The sequence below is a fragment of the Esox lucius genome, chromosome 23, assembly GCF_011004845.1.
Source record: "Esox lucius isolate fEsoLuc1 chromosome 23, fEsoLuc1.pri, whole genome shotgun sequence".
In the NCBI taxonomy this organism is placed as follows: Eukaryota; Metazoa; Chordata; class Actinopteri; order Esociformes; family Esocidae; genus Esox; species Esox lucius.
In genome coordinates, this window is record NC_047591.1 from 9,187,900 (window position 1) to 9,211,788 (window position 23,889).

Below are 23,889 nucleotides of genomic sequence, written 5' to 3' on the forward strand. Positions count from 1 at the left end.
TTTGAATTTTTTATAAGCACCGAACAGGATATAATTTCTCATGTTAAATCAAGGGCGCCAATACATTTGGAGGAGACCATTGTCTGATATACAGAATGCTAAATCGTGGTTTCATCTCATCAGCAACCAGGATAAAGTATCCACATTAGATTTAGAAATAACACCCAGAACACTGTTCCTAACTCATTTGACTAGGAATCATTTATTAAAGGTGAGAAAACAAAAACACATCCAGTCATTGAATCGCTTAAAACCTATATACATTATAAATACGTATCACTACATACAACCATCGTTCCTAGTCCTACATATTGAGCAGTTATTACTGTTTGGGGCCAAGAAGAGAGGGTACAGAGTGTTAGGGGGCATCCCAAATAGGCCCTGGTCAAAAGTAGTGCACTACATGGGTAAAAGGGCGCCACTTGAGGGTCAAAGTTATCATGACGGCTGTCCCAAGTTTCAAACATCAGTAGGCCTGAAGCAGACTGGCTTCAGAGAAGGATGAAGACTACTTTTAACCACGTTTGCATGGTTGCACCAATGACACCAGCAGAGCAAGGTGAGCACTGTGGATGCTGTGTGAGTTTTAGTTCCGGGGCGAAGAGCTGGTAGATGATGTTCTAGACCCAAAACTGAAACTCACAAGATCTCCCATGGTCATTTGTAGGTGCGCTGTTCAACCCGCTCTGAGGTTTTCCACCATTGTCTAGATTGTTAGGCCTTCAAACCAACCATCAGAGGAAAATACGCAGCAAACAAATCAGTTCCATGAGAATAGACATTCAGTGGCTTTCAGTCTTATCGTTGACCCCTCTTTTTTCCTTCTTCACAATCCAGTCATCAACTGGACTTCAAGTCTGTGGAACGACATCCCGCTTCATTCAGACCACAAGGTGTCTACCAAAGCATGTGATTCCTCTGTAGGATCACTTTCACAGAAGTAACATCATCCAGTTTTGAAGGACTCCCCGTTATCATGAAGCCCCTTTGTGCCCCTCTAGGTAGTCAGGCAAGAGGAGGGAAACGCGTAGGTCACAATACGTCAAGCATCAACTGTTCTGGCGGTCTTGGTCATGGCGTGTGTGTTTGTGTGTGTGGTCATGGCCATGGCCGTGCGCTAGCTACTCTCCTGAGTGTTCGGCTTCTGCTGCTGCGGGAGGGAAAGGGGCGGCGGCATCATTTGGGTCTGGGCTGCGGGCAGGACGATCTGGCCTTGCCCGCCGCAGATGGGGGCAGCCAGCACCACAGTCTCCTCGAAAACGCTCTCCACCTTCACCGCGGTGGTGGCGCCGATGTCTCCGATGCCCGCGCTCCCCACAACGCTGCCGCTCAAGATGGCCGACTTGCGGGTGCAGTCGATGCAGATGTAATCCTCGTTCTCCGCCATCTCGCAGGTCACGCCCACACACACCTGGTGGAACCACTCATCGCAGCCACCGTCGCACTGAACCCAGTCCACCTGAGAGGGAGGAGAGATTCATACAGAGGGCATCAGATATTCCGCTTATTAAATCGGTTTGCTCAGATAGATATTACCGTTAATATTCACCACTGTTATACTCAGTAACAATAATGTGACGTAACATATATCTAATACACATACTCCTGTGTTCCTGTAAAATAAACTGTCTTCCTGATTGGAGAGCACATGGACGGCTGGGACTGGAACGGACATGAAGCTACTCATTGATTTGTTGTCTAATCTACAGTACCTTCCAATTGGCCGGGCCTGTCCTGTTAATACATTATGTGTAACTACGGTGTTCCAGTGCTGTTATCAGCTGTTGATATTTAATTGTTCCATGATGCTCATTTCTAAAAGAGGCTTGCATTAAGGAGTCCAATATTAACAAGGCAAAAGCTGAGCTTTTTTTAGAAGGTGCCTTTGTGTGCATAAATTGCAAAACCTAGGTGCATAATGGTAAACAATACTTCATTTGCACACTGCTGCAGCAAAAACAGCCAGGAGACACAGCAAAATATTGTACCGGTCTATGAGAATAAAACAGATACACATTGTGGACTGGCAAAATCAATGCCCCCACATGAAAAGAAATCTGCTGAATATTCAAAAACAAATCAACATTTCATTGCTGCTGTGAACACCACAAGAAATGAATAGAAAACCAGACAGCCTGTAATGGAACACTTGTGTATTTGCCTTTTGTTTTGACAGTCTTTTCTTTCTTACCTTGTCCTTGCAGGGTCTCAGGCAACTCTTGGAGGCACAGACAGCGTTCTCGTCATTGGAGTCCTCGGCTCCAGACCAGTCGTACTTTGAGGGTATATCCAGGATCTTCTTCTCTTTCCTTTTCTCCATTCCCTCCCTGACAGCCTCAGCCTTTATCGCTGCCTTCTCCTTCCTCTTCCTCTCTTTCTCCTCTTTAGCCAGGCGCTTGGCCAGCTGTTTCAGCTCACGGCTCTTATCGGAGTTCAGCTTCAGCTTCTTCTTCTTGGGTTTTCCAAGAGGATCCAAGAGGCTACGCTTCAGATCCTTGGAGGACTTGGGGGAACGCATGGCGTCTCGTACCCCCCCTGGGCCAGACGCGGCCGCCATGAGGAGCTGGTGCTCCGCCCTCTCCAGCTTCCTCTTCCTCTTCTTCTCTGAGTCTTTTATCTTGATCTTCATGGGCTTCTCAAACTGAGAATCATCGGGCTGGAAAGGGAAGATTAGGAAGGGATGAAAGAAAAAATTTACATGCCTTAGATCAAGCCTACCCCTCAACTAAAAAGCATTCTCAATGAAGAATCTCTACTCAAAGTGCATTTAGGTCCATTTAGACGTAATCTGGGTCCAGAAAACCAGCTGTACTTTTAGGTTTGCCCTGATGGATGCCCTCTAAGCCAGGACTATCCTTAAAACCCCTTCAGTCAACCTGGTCAAATAAGATCCAAAGGACCAGCATGTCTCCTACCTCCATGACCTGTAGGAACCTTTCCTCAGAAGGAGGGTGTGTGGCCTGCAGGATCCTCCAGATGTGCTGGGTCTCGTCCAGGGACACCTCCAGCAGGTCCCCCACCATCATCAGCTCCTCCAGCTGGGCCTTGGCTGGGGGGGACAGTTCCAGCACCGGGGGCTCCAGGGAGCGGGGAACCAGAGGGGTCTTCCTGGGCTGCTTCCTGGGGGTGCCCTGGTCTGAAGGGGAGCGAGTGGGAAAAGTGTTCAGAAACGAATCAAACATACATAAATCCTAATATGTACTGTCAACAGATACTGATGAAACGTATAAATTACTTAGTTTTTTTCAGATTGACGTAGAACAGATAAAGGTTTTACAGGGATAAACACCACCTTATGTGTAGGTGTTACGTAACAATAGATTCCTGTATATGCCAGGACTTACTCTGGGGGCAGGACTTGGAGGCAGAGGAGTAGGCGTGTTCAGCACAGAAGGAGGGCGTGGTGGGCCACATGTGACTGACTACCTCCTCAGACTTCACAGGAATCTCCTCGTCACAGAACAGGTAGGGCTTCACTTCCCCAAGGTCCTGATAGCCAGAGACAGAAACCGAGACGTGAGAGCACCGTGCAAGAAGAGGAAGATCTGGTCTGCTTTCTGTGGTTTTACATGAGAATAAGAGCTGAACTGTTTTACAGGAGTTCCCGCTACTGTTAAAATACAGTTGATAGCACTAACACCTTTACATTAGTAGCACTTGATGTGTAGTAGTTGGTGTGACTTGAAGTGATTCAACATGTACTACGTTATGACTGCAGATCATTCTTCAGGCTCTGTTCCAAACTGGCCCGGCGACAGACAGCCACGGCCCTACCTTGATGTTGTAGCCGTACGTCTCCCGGATGTCCTCATCCGAGTCAGTCTCCTCGTCGTCGTAGTCGACGGACGGGCGTGGCGACGCTGCCCTGCTGAACCCAGCCTGCTGAAACGTTTGGATGTGACCCTAAGGAGAGGACAGACGGGGTATTCGTTACTCCTCAACGGCAGTGGCCACCTAGAGCGCTATCACGGGTCCGGTTTGTCTAATGGACTAGCTCCCGTGGACGCGCCGAACCAACAGCGGAAGAGGAGAGTGGACATGTGTAAACGGGATGAGTCCCATGACAGTTTCACAGCCATTTGTCGACTTGAAATACCCCCTAAGCATGCTGGGCCAAATACACATTTCCGCTGACTCTTACACGTTAGCACCTCCCAACTTGTTACGCATGGCTCTGGGTAGCATACAGCAGCACTAACCTCGCTCAACCCGCTAACGTCTCACCTGCAGGTCAGGATTAGCGGCGGCCTTCTGCAGCTCGGCGTTGATGATCTTTTCCGTCTTCTCCCGGGCTGCCTGCTCCACCATGCGCTGGCTGAGGACGGACAGTTTGGCCAGGGCAGAGGACAGCTCGTCTGTAGCCAGGGCCTGCCTGGCGCGGTCCTAGAAACACACATTAGATTGATGATGAGAGATAAGAGATTGCCGAGCCACGTCCCCCTTCGTTACGGTTGAAATCTCCTGCAAAATTTGCCCAGGAAAACCAACTCCCTTTTACCCATTGGCAAATCCTCTCGGAATGATCTCCATCTTGTTAATACATAAATTAAACACAGCTCGTGTTAATCGGGGTTTTATTTGAACTGTGGAAACAGGCCATGCATTTCAGGGATCACAGCAGCATTAGTTAGCTGGTTAAATCATTGACTTTTTTAAGCTGGCATAATACACACAGCTCCACTGGCTTTCATGCATTTGAAACATTTAAGAAGTCCAAGGTGCCGGACTCAACAGTTGTCGTTTCCACTGGGCGGCTATATTGGCTAAACCCAAATTTTGGACAGCTATATTGGCTAAACCCAAAGTGGGGCTTGACAAGGGGTATATTGACCCACTGCATTCAATAACAGATTCTGAAAACCGGCGTGGAAGTCATCCTACCTGCCAGCCCATGGCCCTCTCCGTGAGGCACTGAAGGGCCTCCCCCTCGGGAAGACGAACCGGCAGCTTCTGGAGAGACACCAGGAGAGACAAGATGGTCTCAAGTCGTGGGCGACGCGAACGCTGGCACAGCGGACACAGGAACTTGGCCTCCTTGCTGTTGCTCTGCCATCCTGCTGAACCCACAAGCTTCTTCTGGGACCCGGTTTTGGGTAGCGGCACACAGGCGCCGTGGAACCAGTCCTTGCACAGTTCACACTGGAGCATAAACCCGCTGGCCGTCTTGCGGCACAGGCAGAACTTGACCTCCTCGATGCGGTCCGCCATGGCCATCTTGGCCAGGTTGGCGGCTCGGAGAGAGTGGATGGCCTCCACCTCTTTCTGCTCCTTGGACTTGAACGCTGACACAACGGCGGCGGGGTCGCGGGCGTCTTCATAACTCTCATCCAGGTCGCTGAGACTCTCCAGGTCCAGGCCGCCCCGTTCCTTCTCCAGGAGCTCTTTGACTCGTTTCCGTTTGCTCTTGCTGTTCCCATAGATACCAATATCCACACGCGGACTGAGGACCTGAGTGATGAGGCAGAAGCCAGATTAGCACAGATGCCAACAAACCACCGGTCCTACGACAAACACGCTTATTCCACAAACATCGACAACGTGAAGCAATGGATCTGCTGACGGTGGTTCACCCGGTATTCAGTGACATCTCACTGCCCAGGGACAACCAACCCAGAGTATCACGTCTCACCTGCAGTAAGGTGTGTGTTGAGTTCTTCTTGAGAAAGGTGCGAGCGGTCCTCTCCCTCCAGGCTCGGGCTGAGGCCACCTGGGACTCTACCTGGGGCAGGGGGTCCAGTCGGACGGGGATGGAACGCCCCCTGGCCAGCAGACTCTCCAGCTGCTCCAGGTATGCATAGTTAGTGCCACTCTGTAGGGAGCAAGACCATCCACATGACCCTTCCATCCACCACGTTCTGACCCACAGCATAAATTAGGAACTTGACGCAAACTTCACATGCAACCCGCAAAAACCGGAATCCATACTAATCAGTAGTTACCGTGCGACGCGACACTACCTGAATAGCATCCACCTTGGAGCTCCACTCCTTGGCTTTGTGCAAAGCCTCTCTGAGGGCCAGGACGTTGGGCAGATAGGCCGGTATGTTCCTGGCCTCCATCACAATGCTCTCCAGGGTTACTATGCTGTGTCGAGGCCTGGGGGAGAAGAGTCAACAACTAAGGTATATAGAGACATCCATCTTAGCTACATGCATCCAGGGCATCCTCTGTCATTATAGCCCACAAGATCCGACTGGTGTTTAGAGGGAAGTTCAAACCTATGAGCAAAGACACGTATAAATATTTTTACTACAATGTGCACTGCTGAACGTGGTCAGAATCTATCGGCAGAGGACTTGAGAAGTGTTTCTGGTTACCTAGCCTGGAGGCAGGCCCGGGCCTTGTCCTCCCATCTCTCTGACACGGTAAGGATCTCCTGTAGCTCGGCCATGGCCTTCTCCACAGCGTGGTGAGGTGCCAGCCCCACCCCGGAGTCAATCAGCCTCTTCATCAGCTCCAGGGTCACCCTGTGAGGCTCAGCCAGCGCCACGCGCACCTTATCACGACAAGACGATTTAATGTCACCTTTTACCTGTTGAGCCAACTATACTAGACACTAAAATAGACTTTTATTGGTAAAATAATGCAAGGAAACAATGTAAGTGAGCTATAAGGTGAAAGACTCGGTTGATCTCCGGTGATATCAATAGGCCTGACCTCGTCCAGCCAGCGGGCCTGCTGAAGCTCCTGTTTGAGCCGGGGCAGCTCTGGTAGCTCCACGTCCAGACCCCCACCCAGGTCTATCAGGGCCTGTAGCTTGGACGAGTCCGGCAGCTCATCAGCCAGGGCTATCTGAGCTCTCTCATGGAAGTCTTCCACGTTCTCTAGTAACTCCTGGGTAGAAACAGCCCGATTGAAGGTGTGGTGTTACACATTAACTACTGGTTTGGGGACATTTCAACATTTATTTTTAACATGCATCTTCAGACACTTCATGTTTTGTTAGACAGGAAAGCGGCAAGATTTTTATTTTTTTTAAATGGAAGACCTGAACACGCCACAGCAGTACATGGGCACTGGAGGCAGCGGTCCAGACCACAGGACATGTCAACATGAGTGATGTCATGGTCATAAGGGGAACATGCCAGGAGAATTACAGCACATGCACTGTATTAGGTTCAGGACTTACTTTGACCTGTCGAGCCTGAGCGATGATACAGGGTAATCGGAAGAGCTGCTCTACGAAGGCCTTCAGCTCCTCCACGGTGAGCTTGTTACGCGTCCTGCTGCTCTCTGGACGAAGCCTTGTACTGGAATTAAGGGACACTTTGAGTTACTTTATTAGTCACATGGAAGGGTTCAAAGACCAAACCAGGCCGGAGCTTTTGGCTGGGCAATAAACACTGGATTCAAAGTTTGTAGGGCTAAGACAAAAAGACTCCCCCTTTTCAGCCACCAAGACCAGTATTTAGAAGGGATTGGTGTTAAGAAAACGAGAATGCTTCCGACAATGAACTTAATTCACTGATGCAAAGTGTGCCAGCGCAAACGTAGGGGGAAAACAGGCAGATGAGGCCATAACCTCCAGTGTACCAGAACTAGCATGACTCCACTGACCTGTGCCTCTGCTTGCGGCTGAGCAGTAGCTGAGCCACAGAGGAGCAGGTCTCGGCCTCCTTCACCATCTCCCTGAGCCGACGAAACAGACTGTTCTCTGGGTATTTCCTGTCCTCAGCATCCTCCAGAAGAACCTTCAGCTCTATTAGGTCTGAGAAAGGGGGACAGACAGGTGACCGAGCGGAAAGGAGATCAGACAGGTGACCGAGCGGAAAGGAGATCAGACAGAAGTGAGTGAAGAGAGGAGGAAAAGAGGGGGAAATAAGGAGGCATGGGAAACTACAGGTGCTCTAATACAGCTCGGAGTAGTCCCAACTTCACAGTGCAGATGCTTTTGTACCTTTCTTGTTTTTGTGGTCAGCAGCCAGGGCCTCAGTGACCCTCTTGGCCCACGTGTCATAGGACTGGGCTCTGGACTTCACCCCATGCAGCATGGAGGGAAACTCCTCCAGATCATACCGGAAGCTGGAACACAAAGTCAGAGGCACATTAAAACCTACTTAATATTGCTAGGTGGGGTTAAATAAACCCATATTAAACATATTCAGATTTGCAATGGAAATTAGCTCTATGCTGGGTGAGTAAAACAACCTCTAATTCCTCCCTGATATCTCAGCCAGATACAATGAATACAATAAGAAACAGACAGGCTTCTGGGACTTTTCTTCAGCATCCGTTCAGCCTTACCGGAGACATTTGTTTCCCATGGGGCAGTCACAGAGCTCCTTGGAGTGGTGCAGACAGACGAGGCTCTCCGGGCTGCAGGGACATGTCAGAGCAGACAGGAAGCAGGTGGTCTTACACTTCTGACACTGGCGCTCGTCGTCAGGCAGCAGCTCGAACACCTCCAGCTCTGACGACAGCACACCCTGCAGGCAGAGAAATGAATTACATCAACCGCACAAGCTACACCGGGAGGTCAGTGGGAGGTCACTTAACTTACTCAGGGTGATTTGTAGCACCACAATGCATTTCTCTCGTAAACCCAGCTAGTTTTGCTCAGCAGCATCTGTCTTGGCCCTAAAGTATGGTTTCCTACACTGACAATGTCTCGTCGGACAGAGATTCACAAGGCCCTGTCCCTCACCATCTCCTGCACGGCCCGTCTAAGCAGGGTCTCCTCCTCCATCATCTCTCCCATCTCTCTGAACACGGCAGCGGCCAGCTCCACGTCCAGGCTTTCTGGGTCGGCAGCCATCTTGCACAGCAGCTCCTCGTGGGAGAAAACACAGTAGCGGTGGAGTCTCCGGTAGTGGGACACACACTGACGACCCATCGGGAGCTGGGAGAGGACACAAATTTGAAAATGTCAAACTTGTCCCGTGGATCTTTTGCTCTCCTCAAAACACTCAAGGAAAGCTATGAGAGACTTGAAGTAGAACATCTGATATGGCAGATTAATCCAGACACAGCAATGTGCAGAGAAAGCAGGGTAATAGAATACATGTCTACTATAATTGTTGAGAGCTCCTGAAATTATAATGTAACTTTTTTGCCCACATTCACTAACACACAACAATGTGGTAAAGCCTCACCCAGTCCGCAGTGCAGAAGTTGACAGCCTCAGCGAAGTTGTATCCCTGGTTGAAGCCACTGTGATAGGCTCTGGGGAAAGTCACCACAAACTCCCCTGCACACTGGTTGGTCCGAAAAACCTAAATGGCGCACGCGCACACACACGTTAGTATAGCTTTCCTCATGGGGACCAGAAAATTGAAATTGCATGCTCCCTTGCCTTAATCTTAACCCTAAACCTAACCATAACCCTAACCCTAATCTAACCCTAACCTTAACCTCAATAAAGTAACATTTATGTCTAAACTTTACCTAGACGTAATACCTAACCTTAACCAACATTGCCTGGACCTTAAAGAAAGCCCAATCCTAACTCTAAAATGAATTGAAAAAGTTTGACCCTAAACCCTGAGCTGGAAATTGACTTTTGCCTCATGGGGACCGGCAAAATGTCCCCATTAGTAAAACAAAATTCAGCTTTTTCTATACTCATAGGGACATTTGGTCGCAGCACGTATGCACCAACTAAGCAAAGAATACACATCGCTATTCGAATAGCACCAACATGCAGCGTTTTCACGGCACGTAACGCTTCAACCACCAAACCCGCCCATCGACCTAAAACCCGGGGCTTGGCACCAAGTGCGAGCTGGGTAACTCGGCCACGGCCTACTGGCACCGGTCCGTGTCAACGGAAAGAGAACATAGTCTGGACTTTGGGGGATAACACCAGTGTTTGGCATTTGAGTGCTAATCTAACCCAAACCCCCGTACATATAAACATTAACTGCAGGCGAAACAGTTCCTAGAACAGCTGGATGAATACGAGCCCTGACAGAAACACTACATACGGGCACCCCGTGCTCCATGAGGACATTGGGGTTCATGATGGTGACAAGCTGGTGCAGCAGGTCAGGCTGAGAATCAAACAGCTCCGGGGCCAGCTTCTTCATCACCGCCTCCAGCTGCTCTGCCGCGTGGGCTGGAACTCCGTACCAAGTCTTGGGTTCCCCCCTGGAGACGCAGGCAGAGGGTTAACCCAGAATACACACCAACATATAGCCAGAGTTTACAGTTAACCTGGGAGTGCATTAGTTTCTTTACACAGAGGATGGTGTTAAAAACATTATTCATGGGTGTCCTTGGGACTATTATCTAGATTCTTCTTCTTCAAGGGAATATAGTTGATTTTGGACAATTCATTTCTGTTAGATTCAGGTCCTTTACCAGTGCAGGAAGTTGATGGAGTAGCTCCAGTGGTCCTCGATGTGCCAGCAGAAGGAAGAGAAGCACATGCCCACATAAAGCCAGGGCACCTTCATGCCAGAGATGTCCACGTTGATGTGGGTGAGCACTGACTGCTCCAGGACTGGCATGTTGTTTAGGTTCCACCCAGAGTTGGCATACTCCTAGAGGAGCATCAGGCACAATAAACTAACATTCTGGCAATTCAACATAGTGACAAGGCATCTGGGGGCTATTTCTATTTTTTTTTATGTATAAATTTTTTCAGCCATTTATATGCTTTTATTTGACAGGAAAGAGCAGAAAGACTTTAGTTTTTTCAGAGTGTAGCTGGTCGGACACAAACCCACGCTCTCCTCTCTTCCTTCTTAAAAGACATTAGAGGAGGTATGAATGGTGGTTGAACTAATCATCTCCAGTGCTTTTTGAAAGAATGGTGAGAACAGAAGACGCCAGAATTGGCCATTGTCCCGGTTGGTGTCCGGTTACCTCTTCGTCTCCCAGCAGCCTCCTTTTGCCGTCCCTCACAGGGAAGCCGCTGCCCACGTCTTTAGAGCTGATGTCAGCCCCGTACTCCACTATGACATCCTCCTCAATGGAGCTCACCAGACGCCAGAACTCTTTCTCAACTAGCTCTGTTGGCACCATCTTGAGGCGGGGATAAAGAACACACAGACACAGTTCAGACGCTACCTAAAGCTGAATGCATCCGGGTGATGTTGTGCCAACGTCTTGTCTAGGCTCAATAGGACTGGGCAGTATTTGGGAACAGGGGTTCTGTTCAGCTTTGAACATAACGAATAAAAAATGACCCAAAGGAAGAGATTTAACTGCAACGGACTCTGCGGTACAAGCAGAACTGAAGTTGAAGAATTCAGATCTAAACCCGGCTAGCCGTTTGGGTCGGGTACGTACGTGCACTGGCATGTTGAAATAGTCGGACTTGAAGTGGTCAGCCATCTCGCCGAAGCTCTGGAGGGTGTACTCCCTCACAGCCTGCTCAAAGCCGAATGCTTCCCGTGGCTTACTGCACTCCTGTCAGGGTGAAAACGGGGAGAGACTGAGATTTCTAGTACCCGTCACCAAGTCTTCAGTTCATCACTCGCATCTACGTCAACACAGCAGGACGAGCACCACAAACTACTCGCTCCCAGAAAAACTATAAGATGCAGAATATGGGTCAGTGCATAAATATTACACAGACGGACAGCAAAGTCACGACTGGTGTGAAAGACCAAGTCTCTCAAGTGAGGGATGGGTTTAGGTAGTGGCCGTGGGTTACCAGGGTCCCTTACCTCAGCGACACACTTGGGACACCGCCATTCACCCTTGGGGACATCCTGTAGGGGCGGGATCAGACAGAAGGTGTGATAGCTGTCATCACATCCGTCACACAGCAGGAGGCGGTCCTCCTCATCGCCCCGCCCACACATTAGGCACATGTACATGTCAATCTGCGGGATCTTGAACAGAAAACAGAAGAACAAGAACTGAAATGGTTCCATTCAAAAAACAAACAAAACATTGCTTTGCATTACTTCTTTAATACACTGCCATTACTGAAAAGAACAGGATAGGAAACAGTAAAGAAGAAAAACGTAAATGAACCACAGTACTGATATGTGGAGTATGACAGAGCATTAAAGATAGACGGGGGAAGAAGTCAGCTGAAAATACTTACAAAGTTCACCTCCAGGGTTTCTTTGCGGGGTCGCATCTTAATGGCGAAGGCCTGGGCCTTCAGGTGCCGCTGCTTCCTATTGAACCCATCGTCTTCTCATAAAACATAAGAGAACAAGTGTTAAAATACTGATTGCGCAACACTGATATATTGTCTTCCCCCTTAATAAAGGAAACAACATTAAAGATCCCTGGCTTGTAGCACTGACTTCGCAAAAAAAATACTTTAACAACTTTCTAACTATAAAAGAATTGCGTGGTGGTTCCTACTAGCTATATTAAGATCAATGTATTCATTAACTGGAAGGCACTCCAGTACAATCTTACCAGCCGGGACAATCTCTAACCCGACCATCTTGGGACCACTGCCAAAGATTTGCCGGCTCTTGGGTTCTTTATTTTCCCTCTGAAAAAAGACAGAAACATCATTACACAACATCCGCAATGAGAACAAAAAGAACATTCTTTTTCTTCTTCATAGGAAAAGATAAAGCTATAAAAAATATATATATATATATATATAGTAAAAATTATGAAGTAGAAACTTCTGTCTGAAAATGATAGACACCTAAAAGCTAAATTAAAATACCCTTCAGCAAGGAGAGAATACATTTTTGTAGAAGTACTGTGAAGCTCAATTTAGGCAACTCCAAAAAACAACAACATTCCACTTCAATTAATAAAAAAACGTGAAGTAAGCTGTTTAAAATGGAACCTGCCATGCTTTCAAAAGTATTCCCCTTCATGTTCTTCACAATGGGTTTTGTTATAGACTGCATTAATAACTGATTAAATAGGTTTTGCCATCAATTGACACACAATACCCCATAATGACAAAGCAAAATCCTAATTCTTTAGAAATGTGGGACAATTTATGTTAAATCAAAAACAGAAATTGGCTAACAGTTCAAAAATTTGTTTTAGCCTTGTCACTACACAGTATTGGGTGTAGACCGGAGGCAAAAAAGTTTAATCTATTATAATTGGAGTCAACAACACAACAAAGCAGAGAATGTGTGAGCGTCTTACCAGAGGCAATGTAAATATAACATATGCATAGTTTGTGAAATGCTATAACAAAATAACCGCATGTATTTCTCTTAATAATAACTTCACCTGTCTCAGTGTTTTAAGAAAGGATTGAGGTAGAGTGACGTTTTATCCCAAGCCAGCATACAATTAACATCATCCCCAGGATATTGCGCAAAACACTTGGGTGTTAACTATTGCTAGAGATTACCCTACATTTGACCTGCTCAGGTCTCCCCTATGCGCTTACTCTCAATTCCTAAATAAACGTCTAGTGCTTATCCATGCTGCTACTAAACAGTCTGTCGCAGTCCACACTTATTTAAGAGTTGAGAGATAAAGCAGGAAGGGATTTTTTGTAAACAAAGGACAATAAAACTGCCTATTCCCTACCAGCGGATAATGAATTGTTGTGCACAGACAGCTTCTCAGAATTGCTGTCCTTAAGGCACTCAATTACTTGAATGTGCCTTACAACATTTGTTCCACATAAAAAGCAAAACATTTTAACTAGGTAACGACATATACATCTATGGGGTTGTTTTTTTCCCTTTGCTTTGTTTGCAGAGGAAAGGGAAATATGGACTGTTCTACCATCAATTGTGTCTGTAGAAATATTTACTTTCAAAATGATCCAGCCAAGCAGGGCCAAAACAAATTGAAAACAGAGGAACCCACAGAAAAACCTAATGCCTCCAGCGATTGCGTTAAGGTTCTAGAGTTCTCTTTTGGGGAACTGTGATTCCATCAGCGAGAATGACAATTAAGATTTGAGAAGAGCAGAATGAACAACCTCCACACAACCAAAACAGTTCCTTGTGAGAAGGTGTTAACATCATGTCAGCCATTTTGTAAAGGCTATTAGAAAAGACCCAGCAATCCCCGCTTGGGCCGAGGTCAAAGCCAGTGCAGTGAGGTCATGGCTTACTGGACACAGGCATTGGAAGGGAAAAATGTCTGCAACCACACAGAGGAAAAAAATGGAAATCTGCTGGAAAAGCTGGTAGCTATACATGTGCTGTTTAATGTTTGTCTCTGCATATTAGGTCTTTTGAACTTACTGCCAAAATATACAGAAATTACCTGCTTTTATTAAAAGGTGACAACATACACATTAAGTTACCTGGATCTTTTCAAGGCATCTTCATGAAATAGAAAAATATTATTTATCATTATACATTGGTTACAGTACCCCAGTCAGGACCATATGGTGGATGACATACAGTACCAGTCAAAAGATACCTAGTGGGCAGTTTTTGACTGGTACTGTCATTTTTTACTTTTTCATATTATGTTGTGTTAGCATGACAGAAATGTATTTAGTTGTGAATTTATCTTCTTGGTAAAGTCTCTAAAAGCTTTGCCCACCTGGATGGTACAACATTATTTCTCAAATATTTCAGGCATTTGTGTTGGGGCTAATGGCTATACAGCCATCATCATGTCTTATCACAGGTATTAAAGAGATCTGAAATAGAATATAAAACTATAACATGGCCACTCAGGAGGTTTTCTAGGTATTTTTCTGCAGGACAGACTTTACATATGTAGTTGGTCATCTTGCCGAAAGGTGAAATCCCCTCCCAGTGTCTGGGGTAAAGTAGACAAAAATGTGTACTGTCCCTACAATTTTGCCTGAGCTTATCTGGATTCTGTAATTATTTAAATCAGAAAAAGTCAAAACTGCTTAATGATATCATGATTCTGCCACAAACAAGCTTGAAAATAAGGAGACCGTTATGCCATGTTTTGGATTTCCCTGAAACTTAAGGCTTTATAAATAAGGCTTAGATTTAAATACACAGTGATATCCTTGCATCCTTCAATTCCTGTCTTGCAATGTAATAAATCAATAAAAAAATGATATGTATTTATATAAGCTGGGGACCGAGTACATGGCAGTAAATTCTTATAGCTACACACAGAGTAAGTCCATGTAATTTGTGCGATTAAGCCAAATTTGATTCCTGAGCTAATGAAAGTCTGTCTAAAAGTTAAAGTGGGTGAATAGGAGTGGATGCGGATTAGATCTAGTGAACTACCTTAATCGAGCACCACTTGCCAGAAATAGCGAGCAAGGTAAACAAAAAAACATTCACAAAGTGATCAGCATTCATGCAGACAGTTTGGGAAGAGTTGAATCTTTGCCGGAATCCCAAAAATGATCCCAACCTATAAAAAAAACCCTACAAACCCTAGCGTAAAAAACTAGAACCCCTAGCAAACTGTCCTACAGAGTTTGTGAAAAGAAATTAGCTGTGCGTTATTACACAAGAGGAAAAGATAATGCTATTAGTGTAACCATGTGACCCCATGACACACAGGGTGACTAGCCGATTTGCCAAGAGAGAGAGATCCTTGTTGATCCTACGGACACTGAGCCGTCACGAAATAGCTATTGACTATATGGCTACAGGTGCTGAATCGAAACTTTGTTAAATTTAAAGCGATCCTCCGTTTATGTCATTGCTGTTTACTCCTTCAAAAATATACATCACAACTTTTAAGTAGCCTACCTTTACAGATTGATATGTTTTTGCCTGAATCAAGCTTGACCCACTAATGTTATTCAATTTAAACTAAGGGAAACAACATTGAGAGCAAAAATATTATTTAGTAAATATTTTTAAAGTTTTGAGAGCCTCAGTGTTGAGAGCATTTGCATTGCCATTTAGCTACCATATTGGTTTAAGAACTAATTGGGGAAAATACCCAAATCCATTTGAATGAAAATAAATCAAGGAAAATGTAGTTCCCAATTAAAGAATGACCCACCTACCTCCAAAGCAGAAAAACAGGCTTCACATTATTATGCTAATTATAATGTATTTGATAATCAACTGCAACATGTCTCCTTTCTACAATTTAATCCCTATGGAAATTGAGGCCCCTAACAAGCCAAAAAGTGAGAAGTTGGATCATTTTTAACAAATCACACTGTCAAATTGAAAATGTAGAGAAGTAAATTCTAAAAACGGTCTCTGGTGATCACCTCATCACCGACCTCGGACTTCAGGCGTCGGGAGCGTCTCTCGGGGAGAGGGCGGTTCTTGTTCAGAGAGCCATCGAACAGGCTATCCCTGTCCTTCTCTCTGTCGTCTTCGTCTTCATCCTCATCCTCTCCCCTTTCTTCCCCCATCCCCTCGTCCTGCTCCTCCCCATCTTCGCCCTCCTTGTACAGGCGCTGGATACCCTGAGGTGGAGAGACAGTAGGGAGCAGACATAAAAGTCAGTAACAGAGGCAGAAGAATCAAACATGGTGGAAGCATGGGAGGCGTTGTTGAAGCAGTAGGTAAGGTATTGGTTGCCAGGTTCTTGGGAGAGTGGTTAGGTACAGTAGAGCAGGGAGTATCAACATTAAATGGAACAGCAGCCACAGGGACCTGAGTGAATAAAAGTGGGTGCGCATTCGGTCATAGGGACTAGGGGGTTTTATTGTGTTGGTTTTTTACATTTTCCTGCACGTCTATACTGTTCCTTAACATTGGTAATGCACATACTTCACTGAGCAAAAACAAAAACTATTTTTTTCCTTTGTCTTTTCCACCCAACAAGTTATCTAATCTACCACATATTAAGCTCCACACAGTGACATATTTACAGCTCCAAAAAGCTACTAAACAAGGTTATTTTGAGTGCCAGTAGTACTGCTACGGTTTAAATCCAAAATACTTCAGAGCTGCAAAAACTACAAATGGTGCTGATAATGAGTTAGAAGAAGCAGCTAGCCAGGTGAAGCATTGGTTAAGAGGGAACACTTCATTTCAATTGGCATCGTTGAAATACAAATTTTGCCCATGTGAATACTAATGGGAACCATGCAAAATTAAATGGAATTATGTCCTACCCAAGTCCAACAGAAAATGTTTGGTTCTATCGCAAAACCTTTAGAAAATGTCAGGATTATTTTAGGTTTACCCAAAATAAGTTTCATTTGAATAGGTAAACTTGCAAACAAAAACAGTAAATAACTATTGTCCACTTGTAAAAAACATGTGCTAAGTGTCTAGGATAATCACATGAAAGTGGGGATAGGCCCACCTGAGATAAAATATATTTACAGTGAAAAGAAAGAGAAAATGCTGAGGTGGCACCGTAACATAAGCACAGTAAAATGCAAAAGGGAAATTATAACCCATGACAATTTGCTGAAAGGCTGACACAATTTGGTACCTTCATTAAAATCACAAAAGCATGTTTTCCACCAAGCCTTTATGGATATGTGTTGAACAAAAGCACTTACAGTGAGGGTGGCTCCAGACTGGAACAACTCGTAAGGGTAGAGGATCCTTTCAAAGTGGGAGCGCAGCAGAGAGCCTGTACCTTTTCCTGAGGGGAAACCCAACCGACTGGCCACTTTGGACCATCTCTTCTCCTTACACACAGTCTCAAAGCCTCCTTCGGATGAGACAATCTAAAATACAAATAAAGTTATAGGCTTTTATTGAACACTGACGTCTCTGTGGTTTAGGCAATACACAACACCTGTAAGCATGGTTCAGAATATTCATGAGATACTACACTCACCTAAAGGATTATTAGGAACACCATACTAATACTGTGTTTGACCCCCTTTCGCCTTCAGAACTGCCTTAATTCTACATGGCATTGATTCAACAAGGTGCTGAAAGCATTCTTTAGAAATGTTGGCCCATATTGATAGGATAGCATCTTGCAGTTGATGGAGATTTGTGGGATGCACATCCAGGGCACAAAGCTCCCGTTCCACCACATCCCAAAGATGCTCTATTGGGTTGAGATCTGGTGACTTTGGGGGCCATTTCAGTACAGTGAACTCATTGTCATGTTCAAGAAACCAATTTGAAATGATTCAAGCTTTGTGACATGGTGCATTATCCTGCTGGAAGTAGCCATCAGAGGATGGGTACATGGTGGTCATAAAGGGATGGACATGGTCAGAAACAATGCTCAGGTAGGTCGTGGCATTTAAACGATGCCCAATTGGCACTAAGGGGCCTAAAGTGTGCCAAGAAAACATCCCCCACACCATTACATCACCACCACCAGCCTGCACAGTGGTAACAAGGCATGATAGATCCATGTTCTTCTGTTTACGCCAAATTCTGACTCTACCATCTGAATGTCTCAACAGAAATCGAGACTCATCAGACCAGGCAACCTTCTTCAACTGTCCGATTTTGGTGAGCTTGAGCAAATTGTAACCTCTTTTTCCCCATTTGTAGTGGAGATGAGTGGTACCCAGTGGGGTCTTCTGCTGTTGTAGCCCATCCGCCTCAAGGTTGTGCGTGTTGTGGCTTCACAAATGCTTTGCTGCATACCTCGGTTGTAACGAGTGGTTATTTCAGTCAAAGTTGCTCTTCTATCAGCTTGAATAACTCGGCCCATTCTCCTCTGACCTCTAGCATCAACAAGGCATTTTCGCCCACAGGACTGCCGCATACTGGATGTTTTTCCCTTTTCACACCATTCTTTGTAAACCCTAAAAATGGTTGTGCGTGAAAATCAAAGAAACTGAGCAGATTGTGAAATACTCAAACCGGCCTGTCCGACACCAACAACCATGCCACACTCAAAATTTCTTAAATCACCTTTCTTTCCCATTCTGACATTCAGTTTGGAGTTTAGGAGATTGTCTTGACCAGGACCACACCCCTAAATGCATTGAAGCAACTGCCATGTGATTGGTTGATTAGATAATTGCATTAATGAGAAATTGAACAGGTGTTCCTAATAATCCTTTAGGTGAGTGTATAATGCACACCAGTCCTAAGCATCTCTGTTGTACTAAAACGAAACAAATGATTTACTTCTTAGTTATAGGAATAATAATAATGCTGCTTACACTAGGGGAGTGGGGTGACCCTGTGTCTTACCTTACTGAGCTGGTAAAGATCCAGGATCTTCCTCTCCACATGAGGAAAGCGTAGCTTGGATCCCTGCAGCTCCCAGAATTTGGCAATCTGATCCAGGAAGTTAAGCTTGACTCGAGTGAGGGCCTTAAAGATATGGAAGGGGAGAGGTAAGGAAAAAGAACAAAATTGCATTCATATTAAGTAAAAGGCGCAGCTCTTGTATGCTCAACTCTACAAATGAGTAAAGAGAAATATTTTGGGGTGACGTAATCTAAGACAAATCTAACTAAAGAGGCATCACCACACATACCAGTGACTTATTTGTTCAACACCAGTGATTTCTGTTCAACTCTTTGCCAAATTTAAATTTTTGCCGAAATACACACAAAAGCTGTCTGGCAAAATTCAGCAAGCTAAAGTGTAAAACTGGCTTCAGTCACATCTTTGTTTTATTACCTAACAATAACGGTGTGCTATCCCACGAACCAGCACATAACGTTTTCCACAAAACACCACTTTTAGTGTGTGAACATTTAAATGCCATTTGTCATTCCTAAATGAGTAATGTTATAGGTCTTGTAACAAAAACATGAATTAATAAATTGTTTGATCACTCATCTTTCTCAAATTATGGTGAAGGAAGGAATCAACTACATTAGTCCTAAACTTGCAGATCAGTAATCTCAGTCAGGGCAAATTGAGCTGTTAACCAGATCCAAAACAGGTAGATTCTTAAGCAGAGAGGGCCACCAAGGAAAACTTTTATTATGTGTGCGGGTGCAGGACATCAGCTGTCCTGCACCCACACACTTCTAAATACATTTCTAAACCTCTGTACCCAATTGTTTGCTTCTCTTTGATGTCCAATGTGTATATTGGTAAAAACAGACTGGTGATTGACCGAATAAATGACAAGTGAGATTGGAGGCACCTGTTGCCACCGAAAAAAGCTGTGTTGTTAGAAATAAATGTACATTCTCACACTCAAGAAGTGTATGCACCTCTGATGCAGTGAAAAACTATTAAAGATATCAGAAACTAATCAGTAGACGTGTTGCCTCTACTTAGGCCTATATCTTATGACTACCTATGGGCTTTCTACCTGAACCTCCAACATAGACTTTAGTGTTACTGTAACAACTTAGTTACAGTACACAGCACTTACTTCCAATTCATTAAGTCTCTGTACTCTGGGAGTAAAGCGGAAATTGCGTACATCACAGGCAAAAGGTGGCGTCCAGTCCTTAAAAACAGAAACATTGAATACAATGAAATAGTACTGTAAGGAAAAGAAGAGCAAAAAACAAAATACTTTAAATAACAATATGCACTTCCCCATTTAACATAACACTAGGTCTAAATTGTGTATGTAAACAATAACAGAAAACTGGATGGTTTACAAATGTACATGCTTTGCAGTCAAATTAGTCTAATTGTTTACAGACTGACATACAAAAGACAAAAATATTGTTCAGTCCATCAAGAAAATGTATTTATAGAAAACCGAAAGACGCGTTAAATACATCAAAGCAAACTGGAACAAATAGAAGGATAGCCTCAAATCACTAAAGGGTCAGTGTGTAAATAACTGAGAAAAGGCTAATAGGCCATAAATTAATGACAAATTTGATAAACACGAGTAGGACGTTAAAAGGTTCTAACTTCAATGTGTAGGCCTATACATATTCAGACCGCTGTTCAAAGCAGAATACGTGGATTATCTATATTTCAACCCTGATGTCGCCAACACTTCGACACATATGCCATCAAATGAAAAGTTCCCAAAAAGGGGTGAAACATCACACAATCCATGATTCTAAAAATAATCTATAAACATTAGATGTCTACTATTCGATATTCCGAATGTTTAATTCTAAGATCAGTTGAATTCTGTCAATTAAAACTAGCCTCTAGCGCAGAATCTGTACATTATTATTAAGCCTCCCAAAACAAAACAGTCACAGACGAGTCTGAAATACAGGCCGCGTTTTGGGGGGGAATGACGAGTTTACTTTTACTGTTTGCCAAAAATATAAACATTGAAAATAGTTGTAAAAAATAAGAGTTAAACAAACAAGAAATGAGTGACATATTTGACCTCCACAAGTGAAGAGTAACATGTCGTTACCTAACGCAGAAATTACGTTGGCCTAGGCCGAAAATAGCTAGATGACAACAAGGGCACAACCGATACAAGCTTAAATCTTAAAATGGTAGCTGTGTTATACTCCAAAAGCTGAAACATTGAGGTTACCTCAGGCGGTCGAATTTTGCAGATGCCAGTTTTCTCTGCAATAGGTCGAATCTTGTTTATAAATCCTAGTGGATCCGAAAAATCTTCCCAACTCGGTTCAAAAACTGGGCACTCGGGAGGTGGTACGAATTCAGCAAAATCAGACATGATGAACTCAAAACTGCTAAATTTTCTTTAAAAAAAGAAGCCAATATTATTCGAGTTAAAAACGTATTATGTTGACATGTCATATATCGTCAGTCCATGATTAGGCCATCTTTCAATTAGCTAGCGCAGATATTGTTGATTCGGGAACTTCTACATGTTCATCATGATTGTTTTAATCTACAGAAAATCATTTCAATGAAGACAATTTCTTGATATACGAACAGTTGGGCGACATGACAATATTGTTTTTTAGTCGTCTCAAAGACAAAACTGTAAAATAAAAATAATTCCAGTCTTATTCCATCATAAGGAAATTGCTGGGCCAAGCCGGGCGGCGGAGTCCAACCCCCACCACTCCCCTGCGTAGCAACGTGAATTGCAGTCAGGGCTGTGAGCTACCTGGGGCACAGGACAAGATCAGTAAAATGACTCCCCATTAAAATGTGAACATAAGATAGTTACTGGGGGGATTGCCCAAGTAAATTTAATTCAGCAACTCTATAACTCAAATTATGTCATAATTGAAATAACATAACGTTAGATATTCTACACATGTTTGCGACCGCACTTTGTTTTGGATATCAGTCGCGGTTTAAATCTTTATGTGCCAGGATAATGGTGCATTATTTTACCAGATCTCGCAGTTTTATCCATTTAAAGTTGTGCCTAGGTTACCCATTTAATTCAAACGTTAATCAGTGGTTTTCCAAGGTAAAAAACGCTGCAATCCTCTTTGATCGTCACATTGTTAATAAAACTGTCCAATGTACGACATCCATTCATTTAAAATAAAACTTAGCTAGCTCGCTACTTGCGGAGCTATCATCAAACGTTAGCTAGTAGCTAACGTTTCTGTACATCATGCTTTAGTTCCGTGGAGTTGAAATGTCGATATTCCTGGTGCAGCTAGCAGTAGGTTATAGGCTAATTGTCATCCATCCCAAGTACATTCCTTCCGCTTCGTATCCACCGCGTATACCACTTTTTGCGAAAATCGAAGACACTTTCTAGTTACATTCTTTGCTAATTTAGCCTTGAAGCTGTCACTGTTGTAAGTTTGCTGCCGAAGAACTTCATAGTGTCTCTCTTCAGTTTCCTTGCACGGTTCCGGAACAATATACCTGTTTTCTGAATAAAATGTTACCAAAATATATGTTCAATGTATAACTTCGTAGCTCAACGCTTTAATCTAGTATAGATAATGCCATATTTGCCACCTTTCTTTTAGGGATGACCGTATCACTACCGAGTAACAACAATGTCCAAATCCTCCTTCCGCTTCGACTCCACATCCGCTTTAAGAAAACTAGAAACATACATGTTTTATTTATTCCTTCTGTTCAAAATAATGTTTCTAGATATTCGCATGAAAATGTATTGTAAATTAATTAACATGTTTAAGGTATTAGCTAGATGTAGGGAGAGATAAAAGTAAAATTAGCCTCCTACGTAAGGTCAAAGGTAAAACTTGCGGAAACAAATCTTCCCTTTCTCCCTTTATTAAGTCGCATTCACTACCAAAATTGCAAGTCTCGTTTTCTTGAAGTCATGTCTAGCTATAATATAGCGACATTTTACTTTTATTCAAATTTGTTTCATTCGTTTTTTTTATATAATAAACATAAAATTGGGTTAATAGTGGCATGTAGCTGGCTAACTGAAAGACGTGGCATATGTAGTATAAACACGAAAGTCGTTTGGCCACTCCTGGTAGGCTAACGCGCATAATTTACGGTAGAATCAGAAGCTGTGAAAAAACTAATAAAATGTTAGGTTACCATAGTAGATTTCATTTTGTTAAACACTTCGTGATCGGTATGTTCTTGTTGAACAACGCGTTGTGACAAATCATGATCTTTTTCTAATGTCTTGTTTATTTGACCTGCTGGTGGAGTGCGACTGGAGGTTGATGCAATCGAAATGGTTAATTGGCTGTGTTCAACAACTCCAGCGTTGGAGCGTAGGAAAATAGGGAATCTTTTTAAAGTATTGAAAATATAGTCCAAACGAATTGGACTGTAATGCCTACGATACATATCATTCACATATAAAGGGGGTAGAAGCGTACTCATTGATGCAAATAAATAGAACTGAATAATTTGCACAAGAATTAGCGTCTTGGCCCATTATGGGTCTTACGGTATTAGCTACGTAGCTGTTATTGGTATTTGGACAATTATAAAATTACCATTAATTTGCTAATAGTGCATTTATTCTAATTTGTCAGCGGAAATTCCTTAATATAATTTTACAGCCTACACTCTGGCCATTTCTTTAGGTACACCAAACAAGAGTAAGTGGATTATGCCACTATAGTGGTTTCCTAGCTTTTCCTATCGCCAGCTTCAAAATAAAAGGCCCAAATATAATAAACTGATTTAAAATATTGAAACATTACACATTTAGACTAGATAAACACTGTAGTAACGTTGTTTAAAAATTATACATGAAGTTCTAAGTTCTACTGTTGGTGTAATAAAAAAATTTCATTGCTGAATATTGAGCATAATGTATGTATTAGTTTGTACAGCCAAGGATAGTGCACCCATGAAAAGAGTTTCTGAGCTTATTCCCTGATACTCATAGAATACAACTGTGAAAGGTTTGCACAAATATTTGGGTCTTAGA

General features: G+C 43.8%; 1 protein-coding gene across 5 annotated transcripts; it reads right to left on the bottom strand.

The window, feature by feature from the left end:
* Positions 1-170: 170 nt before the first annotated feature.
* On the bottom strand, positions 171-22,535 carry kdm5a (lysine (K)-specific demethylase 5A). Of its 5 annotated transcripts, none has more exons than XM_034290057.1 (29): positions 21,115-22,535; positions 20,026-20,103; positions 18,882-19,004; positions 17,270-17,440; positions 16,031-16,219; positions 12,325-12,403; positions 11,999-12,090; positions 11,613-11,780; positions 11,233-11,352; positions 10,807-10,965; positions 10,300-10,481; positions 9,924-10,086; positions 9,093-9,212; positions 8,645-8,839; positions 8,245-8,426; positions 7,898-8,022; positions 7,558-7,708; positions 7,130-7,250; positions 6,658-6,834; positions 6,318-6,496; positions 5,940-6,096; positions 5,630-5,809; positions 4,882-5,448; positions 4,225-4,383; positions 3,775-3,903; positions 3,345-3,489; positions 2,916-3,136; positions 2,192-2,656; positions 171-1,459 (listed from the first exon to the last, which is right to left on the bottom strand). In XM_034290057.1, the coding sequence occupies exons 1-29, from the start codon at positions 21,259-21,261 to the stop codon at positions 1,118-1,120; spliced, it is 5,286 nt and encodes a 1,761-aa protein (XP_034145948.1). In that variant the 5' UTR covers positions 21,262-22,535; the 3' UTR covers positions 171-1,117. The 5 variants fall into 5 exon arrangements, with proteins under 5 accessions (XP_034145948.1, XP_010885439.1, XP_010885438.1 ...); XM_010887137.5 differs by having other exon boundaries at positions 11,999-12,093; XM_010887136.4 differs by having other exon boundaries at positions 16,019-16,219.
* Between the last annotated feature and the right edge of the window lie 1,354 nt (positions 22,536-23,889).

Bases quoted from the DNA above. Each gene is read 5' to 3' on its own strand.
- kdm5a (XM_010887135.4), bottom strand. From the start codon at position 21,261: ATGTCTGATTTTGCTGAATTCGTACCACCTCCCGAGTGCCCAGTTTTT. The intron at 12,094-12,324 runs GTAAGATTGTAC...ATGTTTTATGAG, and splicing joins GTTAGAGATTGTCCCGGCTG to AAGACGATGGGTTCAATAGG. The intron at 3,904-4,224 runs GTGAGACGTTAG...TCCTCTCCTTAG, and splicing joins CCGCTAATCCTGACCTGCAG to GGTCACATCCAAACGTTTCA.